The sequence below is a fragment of the Hemiscyllium ocellatum genome, chromosome 20 (assembly GCF_020745735.1).
Source record: "Hemiscyllium ocellatum isolate sHemOce1 chromosome 20, sHemOce1.pat.X.cur, whole genome shotgun sequence".
NCBI lineage: Eukaryota > Metazoa > Chordata > Chondrichthyes > Orectolobiformes > Hemiscylliidae > Hemiscyllium > Hemiscyllium ocellatum.
The window spans coordinates 20,206,043-20,229,735 of record NC_083420.1 but is presented as its reverse complement, the minus strand read 5'-3'; the positions used below and the strand labels follow the sequence as shown (position 1 = coordinate 20,229,735).

The 23,693-nt window shown below is 40.6% G+C and overlaps 1 protein-coding gene across 1 annotated transcript in view; it reads left to right on the top strand.

Annotated features, from left to right (window-relative positions):
• Positions 1-230: 230 nt before the first annotated feature.
• LOC132825165 (dynein axonemal assembly factor 5-like) overlaps positions 231-23,693 on the top strand; it is a 122,670-nt gene continuing 99,207 nt past the window's right edge. Inside the window, exons 1-4 of the mRNA XM_060840189.1 lie at positions 231-763; positions 9,549-9,733; positions 21,182-21,306; positions 22,367-22,485. Coding sequence (XP_060696172.1) covers positions 232-763; positions 9,549-9,733; positions 21,182-21,306; positions 22,367-22,485 — 961 coding nt within the window. The 5' untranslated portion in view covers position 231. The remainder of the gene's footprint in view (positions 764-9,548; positions 9,734-21,181; positions 21,307-22,366; positions 22,486-23,693) is intronic.

Genomic DNA, 23,693 nt, shown 5'->3' with positions numbered 1-23,693 from the left:
GTGTGATTGTTAACTCTGATGTTTGGGGGCTGCTAACATTAGTAACATTTCAGCCTCTTCCTCCTGATTCTGGTGTGTCAGAAGATACCTCAAAAGCGTGATTTAAAATATTTATATACCCAAAGCAACAACAGGGAATGACAATAAAGTTGGTTTTGTTTAAAGTGCCATCAAGCGGATCCTTAGTAACGGTCGTAAAGTAGCGGCTGGTTGCCATAAGCAACGGAGAAGATGGCGGCGATGGAAGAGGAGGAGGCGGCAGCCGCATGTCAGGCGTTGAGCCGATACATCAACTGCCTGAGCAACGAGAGTAAGAGTTCCCGTCGGCGGGCCTTGGAGTGTATCCGCGCTGGGACGGTGGAGCAGAAGCAGCTGTCGAGCGGGGTCCAGCAGCGGCTGCTGACCTCCCTCCTGCAGCCTCTCCTCCGCTCCCTCTCCGATCCGGCCGAGCGCTGCCGGGAGCTGACCGCGCTCACCCTCAGCGACTTCATACGGGCCGTCCCCCGGCCCCAGGAGGCCCTGCCTCAGCTCATCCCCGCCTTGGTGCAGCGCCTGGGTCAGCAGGAGATCACCGAGCCGGCCGAGGAGCTGCGCCTGACCCTGCTGGAGTTGCTGGTGCTGACCGTCGAAGTGTGCGGACGGCAGCTGGCCCCTTACCTGGAGGACATGGTCAGGATCCTGCAGAGAACCATCGTGGACCCATTTCCGGAAGTTAAGAAGAAGAGCTGCGAGTGCGCGGCCAAGTATGCGAAATGTACCCCCGGTAAGTGCAGAGTTTGCTCACTTTGACCAAGCTCAGGAAGAGGAACATGGTGCAGTGACCCTGTCTGCGTGGATGCTGGTGAAACTTCAGGAAAAGGCTGCACGTCACAAGACATAGAACATTACTGAGAAGGAGAGGACAGAGTCGACAAATGTGACTATGCACAGCAGGTCAGGCAGCATCCTAGGAGCAGGAGTGTCCACACTTTGGTCATAATCAAAAAAAGGCTGTGCTTTTCCAGCACCACACTATCAGGCAGCATTCAAGGAGCAGGAGAGTCAATGTTTTGAGCAGTAGCTCTTCATCAGGAATTGTTGGCGGGGGGGGGGGGTAGAAGAGGATATCCATCCTGTCCTCCCACCTATCCACTCCACCCTCTATTCTGATTTATCACCATCACTCCTGACCTTCATCTACCGATTACATTGCTGGCTAACTCCCCCGAGCCCATCCCCCTCTCGTTTAGCTCTCAGAGCCCCCTGGGCCCCTCCCCAACATTCCTGATGAAGAGCTTATGCTCGAAATGTCGACTCACTTGCTCCTCCGATGCTGCCTCATTAGCTGTGCTTTTCCAGTACCACAATGTTTGACTTTGATCTCCAGCAGCTGCAGTCCTTTCTTTCTCCCTATTTTGGGCATCTTCATCAGGAGTGTAGAGAAGTGGGTTGAGAGATAAATGGAGGGGTGAGACTAGGTGGAAGGCAGCTGGGAAAGTGATAGGTGGGTTCAGGTGGGGTATTTGTGATAGATTGGTGGGGAAATTGGAGTGGATGGGTGGGAAGGAAAATGGACAGGTCAAGAGGGCGGTGCTGAGTTGGAAGGTTCGATCTGGATGAGGTGGATGGGGGGGAGATTCGGAAACTAGTGATGTTGATGCAGTGTGGTTGAAATATTACTGAGAACTACTTAATTCTGTGATATATTCCCCATCACATCTGCAACATGTATTTTTATGTTTACATTCAATAGAATTAAATGTCCGAATGCTTCACAGGTGAACTTTAAAGCAAAGCATGACACTAAACCACATGATATATTAGGACAGATGATTAAAAGTATAGAAAAGTCCCCGACCAACTGCGAATAGTCACAAGCCCATTCATTTCAATGGGAAATTCACCTTCCCAGAAGTTTACTGGTCCCTGGTTCCAGAAGGTTGCCTGTAGTGAGTTTGGCCCATGGAAAACCGTGGGTAACTAAAACTGTCAAAAATGCTTCCACGGGTACTGTGGTCCCCCTGTAGTTGAAAGAAATGAGTTTTAATTTCAGAGGACAGAATTCCTGATTCTTGAAGACATGGTTACCATTGGTGTGTTACAATCTCATAGGGGATAAAACTCCTTTAAGTCTCACTCTGGTCTCTGACTACTATTCATCACAACATGCGCTTGTGTGGGCTTGCTGATTTCTTTTCCTATTTCTGTTATGCTTCTTCTCTTCAAATTGTTAGCCAGTCCTTCCACTCTTCCCATTTCACTGGAGATTTCATAACCAGTTCGAAAGAATTCTGACTAAGATTTGGAATATTAGCTGTGTTTTTCTCTCCACAGGTGCTGTCAGATCTACTGAGTTACTTTTGCATTTTCTTGTGTTTGTGACTGAATTTTGATCTGCTAGCATTTTTTTTTCTTTGCAGCCTGCTTCTAACACTAATAAGCCCATCATGCACTCTAATCTTTGATTCCTCATGACTCCTTCTCCCCAAACCCCCTCACCAGTTATTTCCTGTATGAAATCAACTTTCTGTTATATCTCTGATTTTGTCATATCGGTAAACTGAATTTCCTAACTCTTAGTTGGATAAGCTCATTAATTGTTTCACTCCTTGGAAACTCATCGCAACCTTTTTTCTATGAAAACTTCCAGTCATTTGTCCAAACTTCTGATCTATCTTTCATGTCACTTATAGCATTAAAAAGACTCTGATTACAGTATTTTTTTCACTCTCGCACATTTGATATTGTGGACCACACTGTCCTCCTCTACTAAATTCTATTAATCCTTTTTGGAAGCCACTTTTATGTGCTGTCACTCCTTGTCTGAATGCATCCGAGCATTTACAGCAATGATGCCTTTCCTTTCCCAACACTTGCATTCTAGATCTACCAGATGCCCTTCTTCTCCTGTACCTGCTGCTTCTTGGTGATGTTGTCTCTAGACATGGGTCCAGCTTCCACATGGGTTTAGGAAGACACTGGGCTCTGACATAAGTTGCATCATCATCTCTCCTTAACCACAACCACTACCTCTCCTCAAATGTGCTTCTTTGTTTTTGTAGAGCCTGGTGGTTTTAAACTTAATAGGTGCCACATTCATTCATTCATTTGCGTCAAAATTTCTCCTTGTTCTTCCAGCCTGTTCTATTCTCATGTCCTTCCGAAGGTACATGTGGAAGTGGACTTCCATATCAATGGATGTGAATCCATTTCGTAGTATTCGTTAATTGTGTGTGAATGCTGGTCCAGTAACTTAAGATCAGATTGAATGGAGAGGTAGTGACACCGGTCTGCTATATGACCTTTTTAGCATGTACATTGTGTGTTGGAAGGTGCTAAGGCGGAATGTACTGAAGAAAGCTGTTCGCACGAGTGGAGGAACAACGGGGTAGATATTATTGAAACTGTGGGAGGGAAACAATATGCAAGTACGCCTGGGAGTCATTTTCATTGTTGAAATAGCATGATGTAAGTTGATCATGAGACATCAGAAGGTAAATCCACAGAATGGAGACATATATTTAAATGTTAACATTTTGTTCCACTATGTCTAGAAGATATTGGCTTGATGGATCTATTGCCTACCACCCCTCACTATCTTCAGATACAATGAATATTTACTGTTTGGCATCATGGTTTTCCATGCTGTTATTATTTATTGATTGGACTTTTTAAGTGTGGAATATAATATCTTTACATCTCTTTCAGTTTCATATCAGTGATTTTAACATTGTTAGTTATAATACTCATTTGCAGTTTGAAACAGATAAAGTAAAAGCAGTTGGCATAGAAAGTGTTCACATCTATAAAATGCATTTATTTTTGAAACGCTGAATTATTATGGGAAGTGTACCTACATGATGACATTTGAGGATTGCTTATGCGAGGAAGGTGGGGCAAAATATTAATGCAGATTAAGTGCCTTTAAACAGCTTCAAAAAAGTTCTCAATATAGCATCTGATCTCCCAGCAGCTTTGGCAGGGGATATAATGTTAAAAGATTACATTTATGTCCACAGAAATAGTACAATTTAATGTTTAAGGGTTAAACTGTACTGTCTTTCTCCAGAAGCTGAACATTCTGGAAGTGGGTTGTGGGGACATGTATGCAGGAATGTGGATGACTCACACTTCATTTGGGTAGCCATTTGTTACTATTCTACTGCTTTTATCAAATTAAACTCTCATTCAGTCTGTTCCATTGAGAAATGCTTTCATAGCCATCCCCAGGCAATAACAATTGTTTGCGTGATGATCCCCTGATGCTGAAGCGTATCACACCTACATTGTCCTGGGAATCACAGAGTCAGGAAATTGATTGCATAATGATTCCCAAGATTATGGCATTTGCATTTACATTATCCCCGAGGATGACCTCATCCTGCCATTGTACCTGGGGTAACGTGGTAGTGGGGGGTAGCAAGTGGCCAGGGTACCCGTAAGCATTACCACCTCACCTGTATAAAGGGGATATGTTTCCTTTGTTCGGGCCTCTTTTAACTCGACTTTGTACGCCTGTGGGGAGTGTCAAAGTGGGTCACCTAGCTTGTACAGGCTTTAATAAACTTCAGCTGTTTGCAGAATTTGGTGTGTGCAAATTTCATCTCGTGTGTGAAACCTCGGGAAAAGAATCTAACAAGGAAACAGTGAGCAACTCCGGTTGATGACCATTCAACAGAACTTTGAAATTTTGCCAAACTGAATATTCAAATTTGAATCTCTCTCCAGGACTACTGTCATACCTGCTATCTATTTGCAACATTCATTTTTATTTGCAGTTTCTGGCATCCAATATATTTTGTTTTTTATTTTTAAAAAATCATTCTCATAAGATTGCATTATGATGTGAAGTAAATGATGCATCAAACATATAGTTCATAAACATCTTGAGAGGCTTTTGAGATTGAATTCATTAGTGCAGACATAAATGCGTTCCCATTTACCTTTGGAAATAGGCAGTTCACCCAGTCATTGATGTGAAAATTCGAGGGGTGACTGTTGACCAAGCTGTTAACAATGAGAAGATAAGTCTTTCAGTTCCACTTGGTGCCAGAACCAATACTATGCTTCCAAAGTCTTGGTTTTCTGGCCTTTGAAACTCTGAAAGAAGTGTGGCTTGGCACAATGTTGCTTGTCTGCCTGGAGAAACTTAGAAAGCAATTTTTTATTGTAACTGGGACAAACTGCACACTTTTGCCAGATAAATTTAATTCTAAGCATTAAGCCCAAGACACACATTCTTTTAACCTCATAACTATTGTTGTAATTGTCATTTCTAGCTTGTGGACCTGTGCCAGTAAAATGGCAATGCAATGCAGCTTCTGTGTTGCCTGTTTCTGGTTGCCTGCAATAGCATGGCAACGATAAAACATTCTGTCACATCCTTATGAGACTTCTGGCAGCAAATTTTGAGAACTTTTAGAATACTTGGATTTAGTTGAACTGCATTTGTGTCCAAGTTTATGATTATTGACATTAAAATGTTACCAATATTTTCAAAGCCTATTGTAGAATAAGTGGATTTTAGGTTCGCACACAAATGAGTTTTGTTCGTACATCAAATTTTATGATGCTATTTGTCCCACATAGATATTAAATAAATTAGTTTGCTGTTTATTTTATGTATCCTGTAAGCTTCTCTATTATAGCACAAAAAATCTAATTTACAAATAAATCCTGATAAACTTGCAGTGTCCATTGCATACATGCATAGGAGATAATAGACATATGTAAGCATTTTAGTAAGATTTCTTTTGATTATTTGCGTAGCAATTAAAATGAGGGCCGGTGGATCTGAGTGACTGAGATCCTTGATTGGGGAGATTGGGTCTCCTCATTCTTGGAATTGCCTCTGAGATTCGTGGCTGGTAAAAGTCCACGTACTATGCACGTATAAATAAAGGGTGACCTGGTGACAGGATATTGGCCTCTGTGCAATCATTTCAGCGGCAACGAGAGAAAATTGTAATTTCCTGAAGAAAATTGGACCACACCGGTTGTCTTTGAGTTGGGTTAAACATTGCTGGCATCAGACCTTTATTTGAGAAGTTGGAGTTGTTTGATCCTGCCGTCAGAGTCTGGGCCCTGTGTGTGGAAAGAATGTGTCATTCTTTCTGGGCAATTGATATTGGGGCAGATGAAAAGCAATGAGTTAACTCTTCTGACCTCTTGCGGACCCACAGCATTTTCAGTATTTTTTTTTGGAACCTAACTTTCCTTGAGGCACCAGATACTAAAACTTACAAGAGTTGACAGATTTAGCTAAGGAATATTATGTCCCCAAGCCTCCCCTAATTCTGAGATGCTGCAGATTTTATTCAGCACTTTATGAACAAGTGGAAGCCATGTCGGGAGTTTCAACGCAGTTAAGACAACTGGCAGAGGCATGTGATTTTGGGTTAACCCTGAATGAGATGCTGAGAGACTGGTTCGTGGAATTAATGACATAACCATGCAAAAGCACCTACTGGCTGAAGCCCAACTGAACTTCAAGCATGAGAAAGTGGAGCATGTGAGCTGTAGAGTATGCTAGCCAGAAAGGGCACCCTCACCTGTCCAATTAACTGGGGGACACGGCTTGAGTAGCGACTTCCAGAGCTTCTCACACAGCATAATACTAATGGGGAGCAAGAGTATTTATCCCAAGTAAAGGTTGCCGCCAAAAGCTGGTTGAACTCCAGGGTCATCCAGGGGTTTTGAAAATGAAACTGTTGGCAAGAAGTTGTGTTTGGATGCCAGGATTGGATGTTGACATAATTGCCGTTGGGGGGGCTGTTCCCAGAGTGCTAACAGGACAAAAATTACTGCCAGTGGTGATTGGAACAAAGGCGAGGTGGATCTCATGAACTGTGAGATCCTTGACTGAGGCTGTTAACCTGGGCAATCGAGGAGAACTGGCTGACAGATAAAACAGGAGTTTCAGAGACTCTCCTCATTCTCGGTACTGGCTCTGATCTGGCTCGTCAGACTCTATATATTGCGCACATGTAAATAAGGGGTGACTTAATGATGGAACACTGGCCTCTGTGCAGTTGTTACAACTTATAAATGTATTTATATGCAATTCTGGTTGTGAAACTTAGAGTCATAGAGATGTACAGCATGGGAACAGACCCTTCGGTCCAACCCGTCCATGCCGACCAGATATCCCAACCCAATCTCGTCCCCGCTGCCAGCACCCGGCCCATATCCTTCCAAACTCTTCCTATTCATATACCCATCCAAATGCCTCTTAAATGCTGCAATTATACCAGCCTCCACCACTTCCCCTGGCAGCTCATTCCATACATGTACCACCCTCTGCGTAAAAGAGTTGCCCCTTAGGTCTCTTTTATATCTTTCCTCTCTCACCCTAAACCTACACCCTCTAGTTCTGGACTCTCTGACCCCAGGGAAAAGACTTTGCCCATTTACCTTGTCCTTGCCCCTCATAATTTTGTAAACCTCTATAAGGTCACCCCTCAGCCTCCGATGCTCGAGAGAAAACAGCCCCCACCTGTTCAGCCTCTCCTTATAGTTCAAATCCTCCAACCCTGCCAACATCCTTGTAAATATTTTCTGAACCCTTTCAAGTTTCACAACCTCTTTCTGATAGGAAAGAGACCAGAATTGCACACAATATTCCAACAGTGGCCGAACCAATGTCGTGTACAGCCACAGCATGACCTCCCAACTCCTGTACTCAGTACTACAGACCAATAAAGGAAAGCATACCAAATACCTTCTTCACTATCCTATCAACCTGTGACTCCACTTTCAAGGAGCTATGAACCTGCACTCCAAGGTCTCTTTGTTAAGCAACACTCCCTAGGACCTTACCATTAAGTGTATAAGTCCTGCAAAAATTTGCTTTCCCAAAATGCAGCATCTCGCATTTATCTGAATTAAACTCCATCTGCCACTTCTCAGCCCATTGGCCCGTTTGGTCCAGATCCTGTTGTAATCTGAGGTAACCCTCTTCGCTGTCCACTACACCTCCAATTTTGGTGTCATCTGCAAACTTACTAACCGTACCTCTTATGCTCGCATCCAAATCATTTATGTAAATGACAAAAAGTAGAGGACCAGCACCGATCCTTGTGGCACTCCACTGGTCACAGGCCTCCAGTCTGAAAAACAATCCTCCACCACCATCACCCTCTGTCGTCTACCTTTGAGTCAGTTCTGTATCCAAATGGCTAGTTCTCCCTGTATTCTGTGAGAACTAACCTTGCTCATCAGTCTCCCATGGGGAACCTTGTTGAACGCCTTACTGAAGCCCATATAGATCACATTACTGCTCTGCCCTCATCAATCTTCTTTGTTACTTCTTCAAAAAACTCAATTCAAGTTTGTGAGACATGATTTCCCATGTACAAAGCCATGTTGACTATCCCTAATCAGTCCTTGCCTTTCCAAATACATGTACACCCTGTCCCTCCGGATTCCCTGCAACAACTTGCCCACAACCGAGGTCAGGCTCACCGGTCTATAATTCCCTGGCTTGTCTTTACCACCCTCCTTAAACAGTGGCACCACGTTTGCCATACTCCAGTCTTCTGGCACCTCACCTGTGACTATCGATGGTAAGAATATCTCAGCAAGAGGCCCAGCAATCACTTCTCTAGCTTCCCACAGAGTTCTAGGGTACACCTGATCAGGTCCTGGGCGTTTATCCTCCTTTACCTGTTTCAAGACATCCAGCACTTCCTCCTCTGTAACCTGGGCATTTTGCAAGATGTCACCATCTATTTCCCTACAGTCTATATCTTCCATATCCCTTTCCACAGTAAATACTGATACAAAATATTCATTTAGTGTCTCCCCCATTTTCTGTGGCTCCACACAAAGGCACATTGCTGATCTTTGAGGGACCCTATTCTCTCCCTAGTTACCCTTTTGTCCTTAATGTATTTGTAAAAACCCTTTGGATTCTCCTTAATTCTATTTGCCAAAGCTATCTCATGTTCGCGTTTTGCCCTCCTGATTTCCCTCGAGTATACTCCTACTTCCTTTATACTCTTCTAAGGATTCACCTGATCTATCCTGTCTATACCTTACATGTGCTTTCTTCTTTTTCTTAACTAAACCCTCAATTCCTTTCGTCATCCAGCATTCCCATACCGACCAGCCTTTCCTTTCACCCTGACAGGAATATAATCCGTAAGTTGCAAGAGGATTCTATCTTGATTCTTTTTGTCTCAGTACTAATAGTGTGGTTTGATGCCACAGATACTGCTGTTGTATTTTGAAAACTGCCAAGCTCATTATGAGATACTGCAAGTAAAAGTAAGTAGACCATTCATTGGAAGTGGGCCCATATGTTTGTGAAAAACTTCGCTTTTACTCGTGTAGTAGCTAAAGAAATAATGCTTTTTTAAAAAAAAAATCCATTGCAAATTAATCTCTGTAAAAATAAACAAGAGTGTTGACAAAATGAAAATTTGATTTCTGGTCAGACATTGAGAAGAATTCTTCCTCTCATCCATCATACTTAGAATGAAGGGAAAAGATGGTAAATGACAATTTTGCTATATAGTGACTTGTGAATAAAATTGGATTAAATTCACTCAATTTTTTACTATTTTCAGAAACTTTTCACATGCAGTCCGAATCTCTAATAAAACCGCTGATGCAGACCATATCTCACCAGCATTCAAAGGTCCGTGTGGCAGTCATACAGGCAACAGGAACAGTCATTCAACATGGCAATGGAAAATCTGTCGATGATGTTCTCTCTCATTTGGCACAACGACTTTTTGACGATGCACCACTGGTGAGGAGAAAGTCTACCGTATGCCATTTTCAGTATTTAAATGTATATGTAACTGTTATTATGTCAAAAAGTAAAATGTCATTTTGCAGATTGTGTTCAGAAACATTGTTTTCTGCCTCAGAGTGATACGGTGCATTTTCTGCTTTACCCAAAATCAACAGCTAAAGCAAAGTATGTTTCTAAGTTTTCTTTTTAGCTTTGCTTCCAGCCTCTTTAATTAAAGTCCTGTATTTGCTTTTGAGTTTTTAAAACTTATTTATTCGTGGAATGTAGTTGCTGCTACCTAGGCTAGCATTATTGCCCATCGATAATTGCCATTGAGAAGGTAGTGGTGATGAGTTGTCTTATCGAACATCTGCAGTCTCTGTTCTGTAGGTTCAGTCAGCTTTGTTAAGAAGCATGTATCAGGATTTTGACTAGGAAATAGCTTAGCAAGTTAAATATATTTTTAAATCTGGATGGTGTGTGATTTTGGGGAGATGTTGCAGTTGATGGTGTTTGCACATATCTGGCGGTCAGAGTAGTTTTGAGAAGTCATGGATTTGGAAGATGTTTTCTCAGTGAATTGCTGTTGTGCTTGTTGTAGATATAACACACTGTAGTTAGTCTGTATTAGTGGGGGAAGGAATGACTGAGATGGTGGATCTGAATATGAGTGGGCTGCTTGGTCCTGGTCATGTTTAACCTCTTGAAAAATTAATTCAGTTAATGGAACCACTGTTATTCCTCAGTAATAGGTGAACGTTGGATATGCACATGATTGCATTATTGTTTTAACCATATCTCCTCCATTAAATTTCCTTGTCTCCAAGGATTTGCCATTTTCTTCGAAAAGTGCTGATTCATTCTAGGATACGTTTCCATAAATATTAACCAGCTTTTCAACTGGTTACTTTGAAAAGGTATGATTTTTTTTCAAGTTGCTTGTCAACTGGGCAAATTTGTGATGGAACAGTACAGATATCTCAGTACGATCTGAAGTGCCCACATTTGCACGTTGCAGGAAAAATACTGACTTGGGATGCAAACAGCCAATCTAAAGCTTTTGTTGTTCTTCCTATACAATAAATGGGTTGTGACCATCTCAGTTTTCTTTATTTTTTAATTTTGGTTTGGAATTGTGGCTTGAAGTTTAGAATTGAACTTCGAAATTCAACTTGTTTTTTTAAAACAAAACACGTAGTGTATAAAACAAACAAGGGCAGAACTTAGACAATTAAAAAAAAGTAGTGCCTAGGATAGAACATAGAGAGCCAGGGGTTCCTTGAAGTTTGCATCATGTACAGATAGGGTGGTTAAGAAGACATTTAGCACGCTTGCCTTCCTTGTTCAGACCTCTCAGTACATCATGTTGAGGTTGTAACGGACATTGGTGATGCATCTTGTGATATCCAATTCTAGTCTGCCTGTTGTAGAAAGGATATTATTAAGATCGAGAGGGTTCAGAAGAGATTTACCAGGATGTTGGTGGGGATGGCAGGTTTGAAATACAAGAAAAGGCTAGGCTGGGACTTGTTTCCTGGAGTTAAGGAGATTGAGGGGTAACCTTACAGAAGTTTCTAAAATCATGAAGGTGAATGGCAGGTGTCATTTCCCGAGGGTGGGGGATTTCAAGACTAGGGAGCATATTTTTACGGTGAGATGAGAAAGATTTATAAAGGACAAGGGGCAATTTTTGTTTTTAGAGTGGTTCATATGTAGAATGAACTTCCAGAGAAAATGGTGGATGCAGATAAAGTTTAAAAGTCATTTGGGTAAATACACGAATAAGAAATACATGAATAAGAGATACAGGTCAAGTGAAGGCAGGTGGGACTAGTTTAATTGGAGTATGGTCTGTGTGGACTGGTTGGACTGAAGGGTCTGTTTCTATGTGGTATGATTTAAGACTGAGAGAAAAAAAAACATGTTTACTGGGGGAACTGGCCTGGAAATACAATGCATGATAATTTCTGCTCTAATACCATTGTAGATGATTTAGCACTGTAATATTGCCATGCTCAGAGACTGACAGCTGGTTGGATGTTGAATTGGCCAATCAAAGGAAGACGAGTACAGAATGTTGAAAGAGCAGATATAGATCGGTTAAGTTAATGGGCAAGGGGCCGTCATTTGGAGTACAATGTTGATAAATAAGAGATCAGCCATTTTGGTAGGAATAACAGCAAAATGGACTATTATTTAAATGGTGAAAAATTGCAGCATTCTGCTATGCAGAGGGACCTGGGTGTCCTTGTGCATTAATCGCAAAATGGAGGTTTGCAGATGTAGCAGGTATTTCAGAAGACAAATGGAATATTGTCCTTCATTGTGAAAGAGATGGAGTTTAAAAACAGGGAGCTGTACAGGGTGCTGGCGAGACTACAAACTCTGTACAGTTTTGGGCTTCTTACTTGAGAACGGATGCACTGGCACTTCAGGGGGTGCAACAGAGGTTCTCTTGGTTGATTCCGGAGTTAAGAGGGTTTGTTTTTGAGGACAGATTGAGTAGATTTGGATGATATTCATTGGAATTCAAAACAATGAGGGGGAGAATCTGATAGAAACACAAAATTATGAAGAGAGTAGATAAGATAGAAGCAGGGGGTTTGTTTCCAGTGGCAGGTGAAACTAGAACTAGGGATCATAGTCTCCAAATAAGGGGAAGCAGATTTTGGACTGAGTTGAGGAGGAATGTCTTCATCCAAATGGTTGTGAATCTGTGGAATTCCCTGCGCAGTGAAGCATTTGAGGCTGCCTCGTTGAATGTTTTTTAAGGCAAGGTAGATATTGAACAGTAAAAGAATTAAGGGTTATGGTGAGCAGTGGGAAAGTGAAGCTTAGTCCACAAAAGGAACAGCGGTGATATTATGGAATGGCGGAGCAAGCTTAAGGGGCCAAATGGCCTTCTCCTGCTCCTATATTTTAAGTTCTTAGGTAAAGTAAAGTGTTTTTGTTTGAGTGTTGAGGAACAGGCAGTAGTTCCTGACTGGAACTATTTTTGATTTCTGATTTTTGCTCTCTTTAGTTATCAGTGCTGAGAAATGTTAGTACAAAATACGTAAAAGTCTTGACATTTGTGCAATTTGTTTGCATTAAGCGAATTTGAGTAAGGTATACAGTTTTACATGCCTATAATACAAATCCATCATTTGAAGTTTTCACCAAAGCCTGGTATTTGTCATTGAAATGAATTATCAAATTGGCAAAATGCATTTCTTTGACTAAATCTATCTTATCTCTGACTGTGTGAGAGGTGTGATGTGTAGGTGCCAGTGTTGGACTGGGTTGGACAAAGTTAAAAATCACAAAAACACTAGGTTATAATTCAACAGGTCTATTTGGAGTTTCTAGCTTTCGGAGCGCTGCTCCTTCATCAGGTAGCTTTGGAAGAGGGCTATAATCCTAACCTCATCCAAAGCTACCTAATGAAGGTGCAGTGCTCTGAAAACTCGTGCTTCCAAATGAACCTGAAACTCTAACGTAGTGTTGTGTGACTTATAACTGTGAGAGCTCGGGAATTAAATCAAAGAAAACTAGGGCTTAGATTGCCTTGTTGTTTAATATCTACAATCTAATTTGTGTTATTAGTAATAAATTAATTTTGAGTTATAATCTTGATGTTCAACATTACCCCTAACCAGACTTTACAAATAACCAATTAAGCAATTTTGAGGGTTATTGGTTCAATTTCAATGTGTTGCATATGTTCTGATAGGCTGGTTTAGCTTGTTCTGTTGTCCTTGTGTTGCACCAAATAACACTGATTCAATTTTAAGTGCGACATCCAACTTTCATAAGCTAGCTAGTTGTAAAATGACCATTACAACAAATTACATGTGTTGAAATAGATCAGAAGATTAGATGTCACCTAGGCTCGGTTTTCAGTGCTCTTGCCTGAGAGTCAGAACGTTGTGGATTCAAACTGTAGTCCATAGGAAGCTTCAGAGCAGTACTGAGCGGTCTGTGATAAATTAATGAATCTGCTCAGGTCACTGTGAAATATCTCATTGCACTTTTCAAAAAGAATACAAAGGATTTCTCCCAAATGTACTGGCCACTGTTTATTTCTTAGCATTGCAACATTGCAAAAAATGATCATCTCGTCATTAGCTTATTCCAGCACATTGGCTGCCATATATTTGAGTCATCTCTGAATATTGATGACTTCTAAACATGGTTCACCTTATTGGCGAAACATTCTGTTTCCAGAGTGATTACTCTGAATGCCAAAATGGCTTCCAATGCACGTGCAGATATTAACAGTAACATTAGCCAATTGACTTCACGATCTGGCCACTTGTGTCACTGATGTCATCAGTTCACCACTGTACACATTGAGCATGTGCCAGTCATGTGCTGAAGGTGATGCAGTTGTTTTGAAGGTGCAGTCATTTCAATGACTCAATTAATGAGAGAAAGCCAGCGCAGGAGAGTATTTGAAGTGGCATTGTGGGTGAAGTATCTTCATAGTCATATGGTGATTGACTTCAAGCCCTCAATAAAAAAATGCTTTCTGCCTTGGGTCAAATCCAGATGAGGCAGCTGCATACGAATGTCATTTTTTTTATGTTTGTGCACGCATACTCTTTGCATTTATACGATTTGCAGGGTTATGTCTGTCAATGTGTTTTAACTCATATTTAACAAAGAAACTGCGAGTCGACTCTCAATAATAGTAAAAGATAAGATTTATTTATTTAACACAATGGATACTATAACAACAAAATGCATGATAAACCAACAATTTACACAATAAATCTAGTCAAGTATCTTGTGCTTTAACTTAACTCTGGACGACCGTATGCCATTACACTATATCTTGGCCTTGATCCACGTGGTGATGATTGTCTGGTTGTCTTCTCCCAGTGGTCCCAGGGATGTCTTTTAACGTTGCTTGGTTTCAGGTTACTGCCCCAAGGATCATGTTGTGGCGATTCTTATGCATAGTAATTGTACCAGTCCTTTTGGGTAGGTCTTGTGTTCTCCACTAAATTGATGAGGGCTCAATCTTCCCGATCGATCGGACCCAACCAGACATTGACATGTCGATGGGCAGTGTGGTCCTTTGGCTTCCGATCTGGGAGGTGTGAGCTGCATGTAAGTCAGGTAGCCATCGCCAAGTAAGGGTGTGAGGCGCCCCTGTGTCTGGCAAACAACTCAAGGTTCTGATTGTCTTGTGGATTGCATTCAGGTTGATTCTGTTCAATTCGAATTCAAGTGTATATCATATTGTCTGCAGCTGCTGGGTCAATTACATACTGTTTGTCTGTAGCTACAGCCTGTTTGGATTTTGCAGGATGTTTATTAGCATAGTCACCTTGGTCAAGGTTTGTCTCAGTTTCCCAGCATGCCTCATGTATTGTTCATTTTGAGTGGCCCACCTGGCCAGCCTTCTGTCTTAGCATATTTAAACAAGATAGACAAGATTGGGTGTTCATCTTAGTTAAAAGTTAAATACTTGATTTAGAAAAAAGCATTTTTTTTAAATTAACATCTGTCACTGGGAAAATGCTTGAGTCTTTTATTAAGGATCCTAACAAAGCATTTAGAAATGTACATCATGATCAAGCAGAGGCTTGATCATGCCTTTTTTGAAATGGAAATCCTGCATAACAAATTTAGTGCAGTTCTGTGTGAAGGTAGCAAGCATGGTAGATAAAAGGGAACTAGTAGATGTTATATTTTGGGATTTCGAAATGGTGTTTGATAAAGTACCACACAATGCTACCTGATAAGATAAACGAGGAATGAATTAGCATGGATATAGGATTGGCTAACTAATAGTTGGGATGAAAAGGGCATTTTCAGACTAAACTTGTTACTCGTGAAGTGCTACCGGAACTAATGCTGGGGCCACAATTAATCACAATATATATTAATGACTGGGATGAGTAAAGTGAATGTACTATTGCTAAGTTCGTGGATGATACAAAAATGGGAAGACAAGTATTGAGGATGACACAACAGGTCGATAGAGGGCTATAGACAGGTTAAGCAACTAGGCATAGCTTGGCAGATGGAATGTAGTGTAGGAAAGTATGAAATAATGCACTTCTTGGCAGGAAGAATAGAAGAGTTGAATATTCCTTACATGAGGAAATAGTGCAGAAAGGTGCAGAAGGATTTGTGGTCCTTGTTACAAAGTCAGCATCAAACTTCAATGGCTAATCGGGAAGGCAAGTGGACCATTGGCATTTGTTAAAAAGGGAGTGGAGTATGAAAATATGAAGGCCATGCTAAAACTATAGAAGATGCTGGTTCGACCACAATTGGAATATTGTGAACAGTTTTGGTCACTTTTCTCGAGACAAGATTGATTCTCGGTTTGGAAAGACTTCATGTGGAGAAGTTGAGTAACTGAGGCTTGTATTCATTGGAATTCAGAAAAATGAGAGGTGACCTATTTGAAACATTGAGCGTTCTTCGGAAGTTTGAAATGATCGATGTGGAGAGCTTGTTTCTCCTTGGAGGAGAGTTTAGGACCAGAGGGCATAATCTCAGTCAAGGGTCATTCATTTAAGACAAAGATGAAGAGGAATTTGTTATGAGGGTAGTGAATCTGTGGCATTCTTTATTGCAGAGGGCTATTAAATGTTTCCATGTCTGAGATAAACAGCTTTTTCATCTGTAAAGCAATTATGATTCATGGGGGAAAAAGGCAGAAAGTGGAATTGAGGAATATCGGATCAGCCATGATCTCACTGAATGGAGGAACCTACTCAATGGGCCAAATGGCCTATTTCTGTTCCTTCATCCTAGAGTATTCTGGAATCTGTCTTTTAAAGAACAGATAATGGCTCACAAAGTCAGCTGAAGTTAGTTTTTTTTAATTTTAAAATGAAAAAGGGGCATGAAGTGACATCCTACTACATATAGTGGGCTCAGGCATTCCTTATTTGTTCTTTAATCTCTATGTCCATATCTCCACTTATAAATTCAGAGAAATGTACAGCACAGAAATAGATTCTTCAGACTAACTCGTCCATACTGAACTAATAGTCTAAACTAATCTCGTTTCATTTGCCAGCATTTTGCCCATATCCCTCAAAACTCTTCCTATTCATGCACCCATCCAGATGCCTCTAAAGCATTGTACTTGTACCTGCCTCCATCACTTCCTCTGCTAGCTTGTTCCATACGCACACCACTCTGTGCGTGAAGAACTTGTCCTTAGGTCCCTTTTGTACCTTCCCCTCTCTGCATAAACCTCTGTCCTCTAGCTTTGGGCTCCCCTACCCTGGGGAAAAGACTTTGCCTGTTCACCCTATCCATGCCCCTCATGATTTTATGAACTTCTGTGAGGTTACCCTTCAGTCTCTGATGCTCCAGGGAAAACAGTCTCAGCCTATTCAGCCTCTTCCTGTAGCTTAAACCCTCCAACCTTGGCACTATTCTTGTAGATGTTTGCTGTAGAATGGAGACCAGAACCGAACGCAGTATTCTAAAAGTAGCATCAGTCGTGTCCCATACAGTCGCAACATGACTGCTCAACTCCTGTCCTTTATGCACACACCGATGAAGGTTTGTGTGCTAAGTCCCTTCTTCACCACCCTGTCTACCTGCAACACCACTTTCAAGAAACTATGCACTTATATCCCTCAGTCTCTTCATTCGGCAAAACTGCCCAAGGCCCTACCATTAAGTGTCCTCTCCTGATTTGCCCAATGAAATGCAAATAGTTATCAAATTAAACTCCATCTACCACTTCTCAGCTCATTTGTCCATTTGATCAAGATCCTGTTGTACTCTGAGGTAACCTTCTTCGCTGTCTACTACACCTCCAATTTTGATGTCATCTGTGAACTTACTAACCATATCTCCGATGTTCACATCCAAATCATTTGTATAAATGACAAAAAAACAGTGGACCCAGCACCAATCCTTTTTCTTCACTTAATCAGCTTCTTCCTTTACCATCGTCGTTCTGTGATTGCAGTACATGGAACTTCTTAAAATAGTTGGCCAAAAAGGCGGTGTTAGAAGCAAGTGGAAAAGGAAGCCCAAAAGCAGAGGAATGAATGGCTGGATTTAGTAAAATGTCAATTTCACATTCCGTTGCTTCTCCGAGGTGGGTGTGTGTATTTTTGAAGTGATCTTGGATACAAAGGTAAGAAATAGTTCGACCAAATTATGCAAATGTAATTCTATTTCTATTGAACATCATCATGTATCCTTTGTATCTCTTCCCACGACAAAGGCGTACAGATTCTTACCTGACAAATGCATCTCAATAAACTTGTCGAACTGCAACTAAACCTCTGCATCAATTTATTGCAGCTTGTACCTGCAATAATTTTTATCGCTACCTGACTTATATGTTCTGCTTGTCTGTTGCACTGCACTCGAACAAAGGGCTGAAATCAGGAAACACGTACAGTTTTTCATGTTGGGTGTTTGCGTTATAGTACTTATTCTTTCCTTGGTTTGCAATTGTGGTAAAGTAGTGATGTCTACTACTGACAGTGCTGATCAATCATGATTTGCTGTTCAACGTTAGAAGTAACTTTCATTGCGTAGCAAAAGAAACCGTTGTTGACGATCAACAATATCATTTATCGCAGCTTCAAGTTACAAGCCCATGACCAATATAAAACTAATGACAAATAAAAACCGAAGAATTGCTGTTGCTGTAAATCAGAAACAAAAATATAAATTGCTTGAATAGTTCAGCAGGTCTGGCAGCCTCTGTGAAGAGAAATCAGAGTTAACATTTCGGGTCCAATGACCCTCCGAACTGAAAGTAGCTTGGAAGATGTCAGTTTTTCTGCCGAAGATAGGGTGGAGGGAGGGGGTAAGGAGTCAACAATTGGTGGGGATAGAGTCCAAACAGAGAGAAGGCAAGGGAGTGGATAATGAACTGGTTAGGAAGATGGAGACCGTTAATGGCTGACAGTGGGTTGTGTGTAATAGCAAACTGTGATCAAACAGCTTGGTATGTGGGGATGGGGACTGGGACATAGAAGACTTTAAGCTCTAAAGTTCTTCAAAGATATCAAGATATTGAGTCCTGAAGGCTGCAGGGTCCCTAGCGGAAAATGAGATATTGTTCTTCCAGCTTACGCCAAGCTTCGCTGGAGCACAGCAGCAAATCTGAGACAGAGATGTTGGCAGGGGAACACTGTGGTGTGTTGAAGTAGTAAGCAATTTGTTTGCAGGCAGAATGTAGGAGTTTTGCAAAGTGGTCACCAAGTCTACACTTCGTTTCCCCATGTAGAGGAGACTACATTGTGAGTAGTGAATGCAGTAGACTAGATTGTGTGAAGTGCAGATAAAACAGTGCTTCACTTGGAAGGTATGTTTGGGCCCCTGGATTCTGAGGAGGGGGGAGGTAAATGAGCAAGTGTTAGACCTTCAGCGATTGCAGGGGAAGGTGCCATGGGGCTGTGGGGTGTGTTGGGAGTGAAGAAAGCGTGAACCAAGGGGCCCCGGAGGGAATGATTCCTGACAAAAGCAGATAAGGGAGTGGAGGATAATATTTGGTGGTGGCATCTCGCTGGAGATAGTGGAAATGGCAGCTAATGATTTTTTGGATGTGGATGCTGGTGAGGAGGTAGTGGCATGAGGAACCTTATCGCTGTTGCAGGAGAAAAGAGAGGGAATGAGTGCCCAAGTGCATAAGATGCGTCACACCTGGTTGAGGTGCTGGGGAATCCCCAGTTGAGGAAGAAGGTGGACGTTTCGGAGGCTCCCTTGTCAAACTTGGCATCATCAGAACATATGCGAGAGAGATGAAGGAACTGGGAGAATGGAATAGACTGTTTACGGGAAGCAGGGTGCGAGGATGTCTTGTCCGGGTAATTGTGGGAGTTGGTGGGTTTGTGGTGAACATTGGTGGCCAGTCTAACCCCAGGAATAGAAACAGATGTCTAGGAAGGGAGGAGTCAGAGTTGGATTAGGTGTAACTGAGGGTGGGGTGGAAATTGGAAGCAAAATTGATAAACCTTTCCAATTCTGGATGCGAGAGGGAAGCAGCACTGATATATCGGAGAAAGACTAGTTGGGCCAGAATAGGACTGGAACAAGGAATGTTCCACCTGTCCCGCAAAGATAGGGTACTAATAACCTTTGCAACCTTGACAAAGATGCCTGAGACATGATACAAATGATAATTTCTAAATTGAAATCTATCTCCAATTTGGATTTGTGGTCAACACCAGGTTGTCACTCACTGTTCGATTGCAACTCCAGTAATGAATACTTTTGCTTTACACAGAGTTGGGAAAACAAATTCGGATTACAAGGTAAAATGTATCAGTGAAGCAGTGTTTTGTGTTTGGAATTGAAACTATTTTTATGTGGTTAATATTTGACTTTGTTGTCAAGTCAGCCAATAAATTGCCTGTTAAGTTTGATTGAGTAGGCCGTTCAGCTCCTTGGGACAAGTTTCATTTAGTGACGTTTTGGCTGATCTGTGTCTTACTCTATCGAACAGTGTTGGTAGAATAGATTCAACAGGTCTGGCAGCATCTCTGGAGGAAAAAGCAGAATTAATGTTTCTTGTGCAGTAACCCTCCTTCAGAACTATCTTCTCTAATTCTGCGTTAAATACCTGTGTTAATTAAACCAAATATTCAGTAAAGCTCAAGTCATCCTGTAATCTGTTTAAAAAATGAGTGACAGAGAACTTGCAAATTCCACTATTTAAAGAAAATAACATCTTTTTTTTTTAATGCTAAAAGTGAGCATTAAACAACAACTATTCACAACTCTAAGTCCCTCTTTCTCTTAACTGCTCATTATCTGCCTCCAACTCTATAACAATATGCTGTTCCAAGAAGACACCTATTCAAAACCACACAACTGCTCTCATCTTCGGTCTTTCTTCTTCCAGCTGAAGATTTCCCTGGCTCGTTGTCTGTCTTTTTACTGTGAATAGTTTTCATGTGAAAAGGTACCTTTTGAAAGAGATGTTTCCTAATTTCTTGGATCTCACGCAATGGCAATTGCTCTCTCTGCAACTTTCAAAATGGCTGCATTTTTTAATTCCAAATTCTGATTATCTCATTGGTTCAATGTTGGTAAAAGAATAAATTCAAACTTGATTAAGTTTTGGTTTCCTGGGGCATAATTTAATCTGGTTAAAATCAAACTGCTGTCAAAATAGCAACCAAAACTAGGTATCTATTTCACAGCTAAATGTTACAGATTTGCAATTTTCCAGTATGCTCTGGGACTGCCATCCCAGACACGGGTGCTTGTAAGCTCTTAGTTCATAACAGCATTCACTCTCTCATCAAGGTATAGTACATACTTTCAACTTCAAAACAATAGGATAGATGTTGGGTGTTATCTTGGTGGGCTAAGTGACTGTTCTGTTAGGCATATTCCTCGGTAGGATGCAGGTCTTATTTTAGTTAGGTGAATATTTACAGGGAAATAAAATATATGTATGTTATTGTATGTTATGAAATTCTCATTAATATGTTGAATCGCACTAGAAAATTTTGTTTCTTGTAACTGAATCAGGTACGTCAAGCTGTTACAGACGTAGTGGGGAGATGGCTGCTGGAGCTCCGAGATCGGTACTCTTACTTCTACAAGCTCATCCCACTTCTGTTGAGTAGCTGCAGTGATGAGATTCCTCACATCAGGTAAAAACACAGAATAACTCTTTTTAAGTGGTTCAGACTTTTGTTCAAATATTCATTAAAATATCTGGAGGCAGATGATTTTATTGATGTATTTTCAACAGACCCTGTACTTTTTCATTTGATTTTTCAATGTTTTGAAATGGTAGCCAAGAACTATTGATAGTGCATTATTTCTCCCAATAATTAAATAATACCTTAATCTCATTAAGTCTTGGCATTAGAGATCTGAAATATATTCTGATCTGGATACTTTTAAGTGTTTTCTGGACATTGAAGTAAGATTCTAGTCAAGTGATGTTCATGAGGAATATTTGATACTCCATCTATGTGATCTGTGGTCTGAAAACTTGATGAATAAAATTGTAGCAGTTGTCAAAATAATTAGTAGTTTATGATACTACTGTATGATACTGTATGCAAAAGTCAAACCAAAATGTTGCTGCTGCTTGAGGGACACAGTAAGAATGTTCTCACTGCTGAGAAATATTCGAAATAATTGCAATATTTTTGTTTTTTCAAAAATTTTGAAAAAAGTTATTGAAATTCACTGAAGTATTATGAGAAATTGAGGATAATTTTGACATACATGTTAAACACCTGATATCAGCTTACTTCCTGTTAATTCTTTACCCTGACCTTTGATGATTTGAAACCTCAGTGGGGAGATAGATTTAGCCAGCGGAAAAAAAGCATGAGATGAGTAAGGAAAAACATTCAAAGTAATTATGTATTTTTAGAGAAAGAAGAGTGTGGTGAGGAGTAAACTGTGTATGTAAACACTAGCAGCTTCTAGTGGTGGGAACAAGTAATAGTTGAGATCTCACAGTGTTCCCATTCATTCAGGAGATCTTTCATTGGCATTTTTGCATTGGCACAAATCCAAAGCGTACTGTTTTCCAGACCTTGATCAGATGGAATTTTCAACCCTAATTGACCTATGAAAGCTAAGTTGTACACTATGTCTTGCCACCTTGCTGAAAGTAAACTTTATTAATGCACACACATCATTAATAAAAATGTGTTTTGATCTTGTTTATTTCACCTTGTGTTGGCAATGTAGGGAATTAGCCTCTGATTATTGGAAGAAAGTTGGACTCCAGTGGCAAAAGGAGAATGAAGACGATCTTAAAGATAAACTTGACTGGCAAGCCCAACTCTCTGTTCGCTATCCTGCAGGTGGTAGGTGCATAATTTGTATTTGCATGTAACTCTTTATTGGTTGGAAAAGCTCTATTTGAAGTTTGCATCTTGAAATGTTCCACAAAATATTGTGGATACAAAGCTTCACAGTACTATATCAGAGAAAATGTTTACAAAATGAAGTTGTTGACCAAGGTGAGATTTTGTCTTAAACATAGAATATATTCTGCATTATTACATGCCACGGACTATGTATCTGTCTGGAAAGTAGCAGCTTAACGTTACCTGATTTCACATTACAGATGTGCCAGCACATTTCACAAGAAGAAAATAGTAATGTTGGTGGGCAACTAATCTAGAAGCCTGGGCACATGAATTTAAACCCCACCATGGCTATTAGGGAAACTTAACTTAAATTAATAAATCCAGAATAAAATCTGAGCTGTATTTTCAATTTTATAACTGCAAATGTCCATCTGGGAAGGAACTATGACATGTTTATCCAACATGGCCCACAGATGAATGTGCGTGACTGACCCATAGCAATGTGGTTGACTTTTCACAGCTGTTGGAAATGTTTGAGCAGACCACTCTGACATTTCAAACTGCAACAGGAGAAAAACACTTGCACCACACTGCAGTAGTTTAAGAAGTTGACTCACCACCAACTTTACAGGGGGAATTGTGTTGGGTGATTACTTATCGCCTTGCCCAAAATGATTTAAATAAACCATTGGTCTGTAGTTGTATGTCTAAGCAATATTAACACCTAATTGTGAAGTGAAAATTCAAAATTTCTGTTCTACGATCATTTTCTTTTTCTGTGTATGATTACAGCCCATTAGCTTTAAAGTATATCCATATAAATGTTTTCACTTTGAATCTTGAAGTGATCAGATTATTAAAATCGAAAAATGTTGCTGTGTATATTCAACTATTGAGTAGTCCTCTACATAATAACCCTTCTGTTATGATCAAAGAAGTTTGTATATATTTGAATTTAAAGGATGATTAACTTGAAAACAAGTCTGTTTGTGTCTACCATGTCCAGTCATCGCTGAGAGTATTTGGACTGACAGTTCGCAAAACGTTTTTAAAAATCATCTGTTGCAGTTTATAAATACAATGCCATTTCTCCTGCATCCTTGTTTGCTTTTTTATTGCTCTTTGACCTTTTTCTTTTCCTTACACTTTGTTCTGAGTTTTCAAATGGCTTTCCTATGACTTGGAGTCGTAGAGTCAGAGCA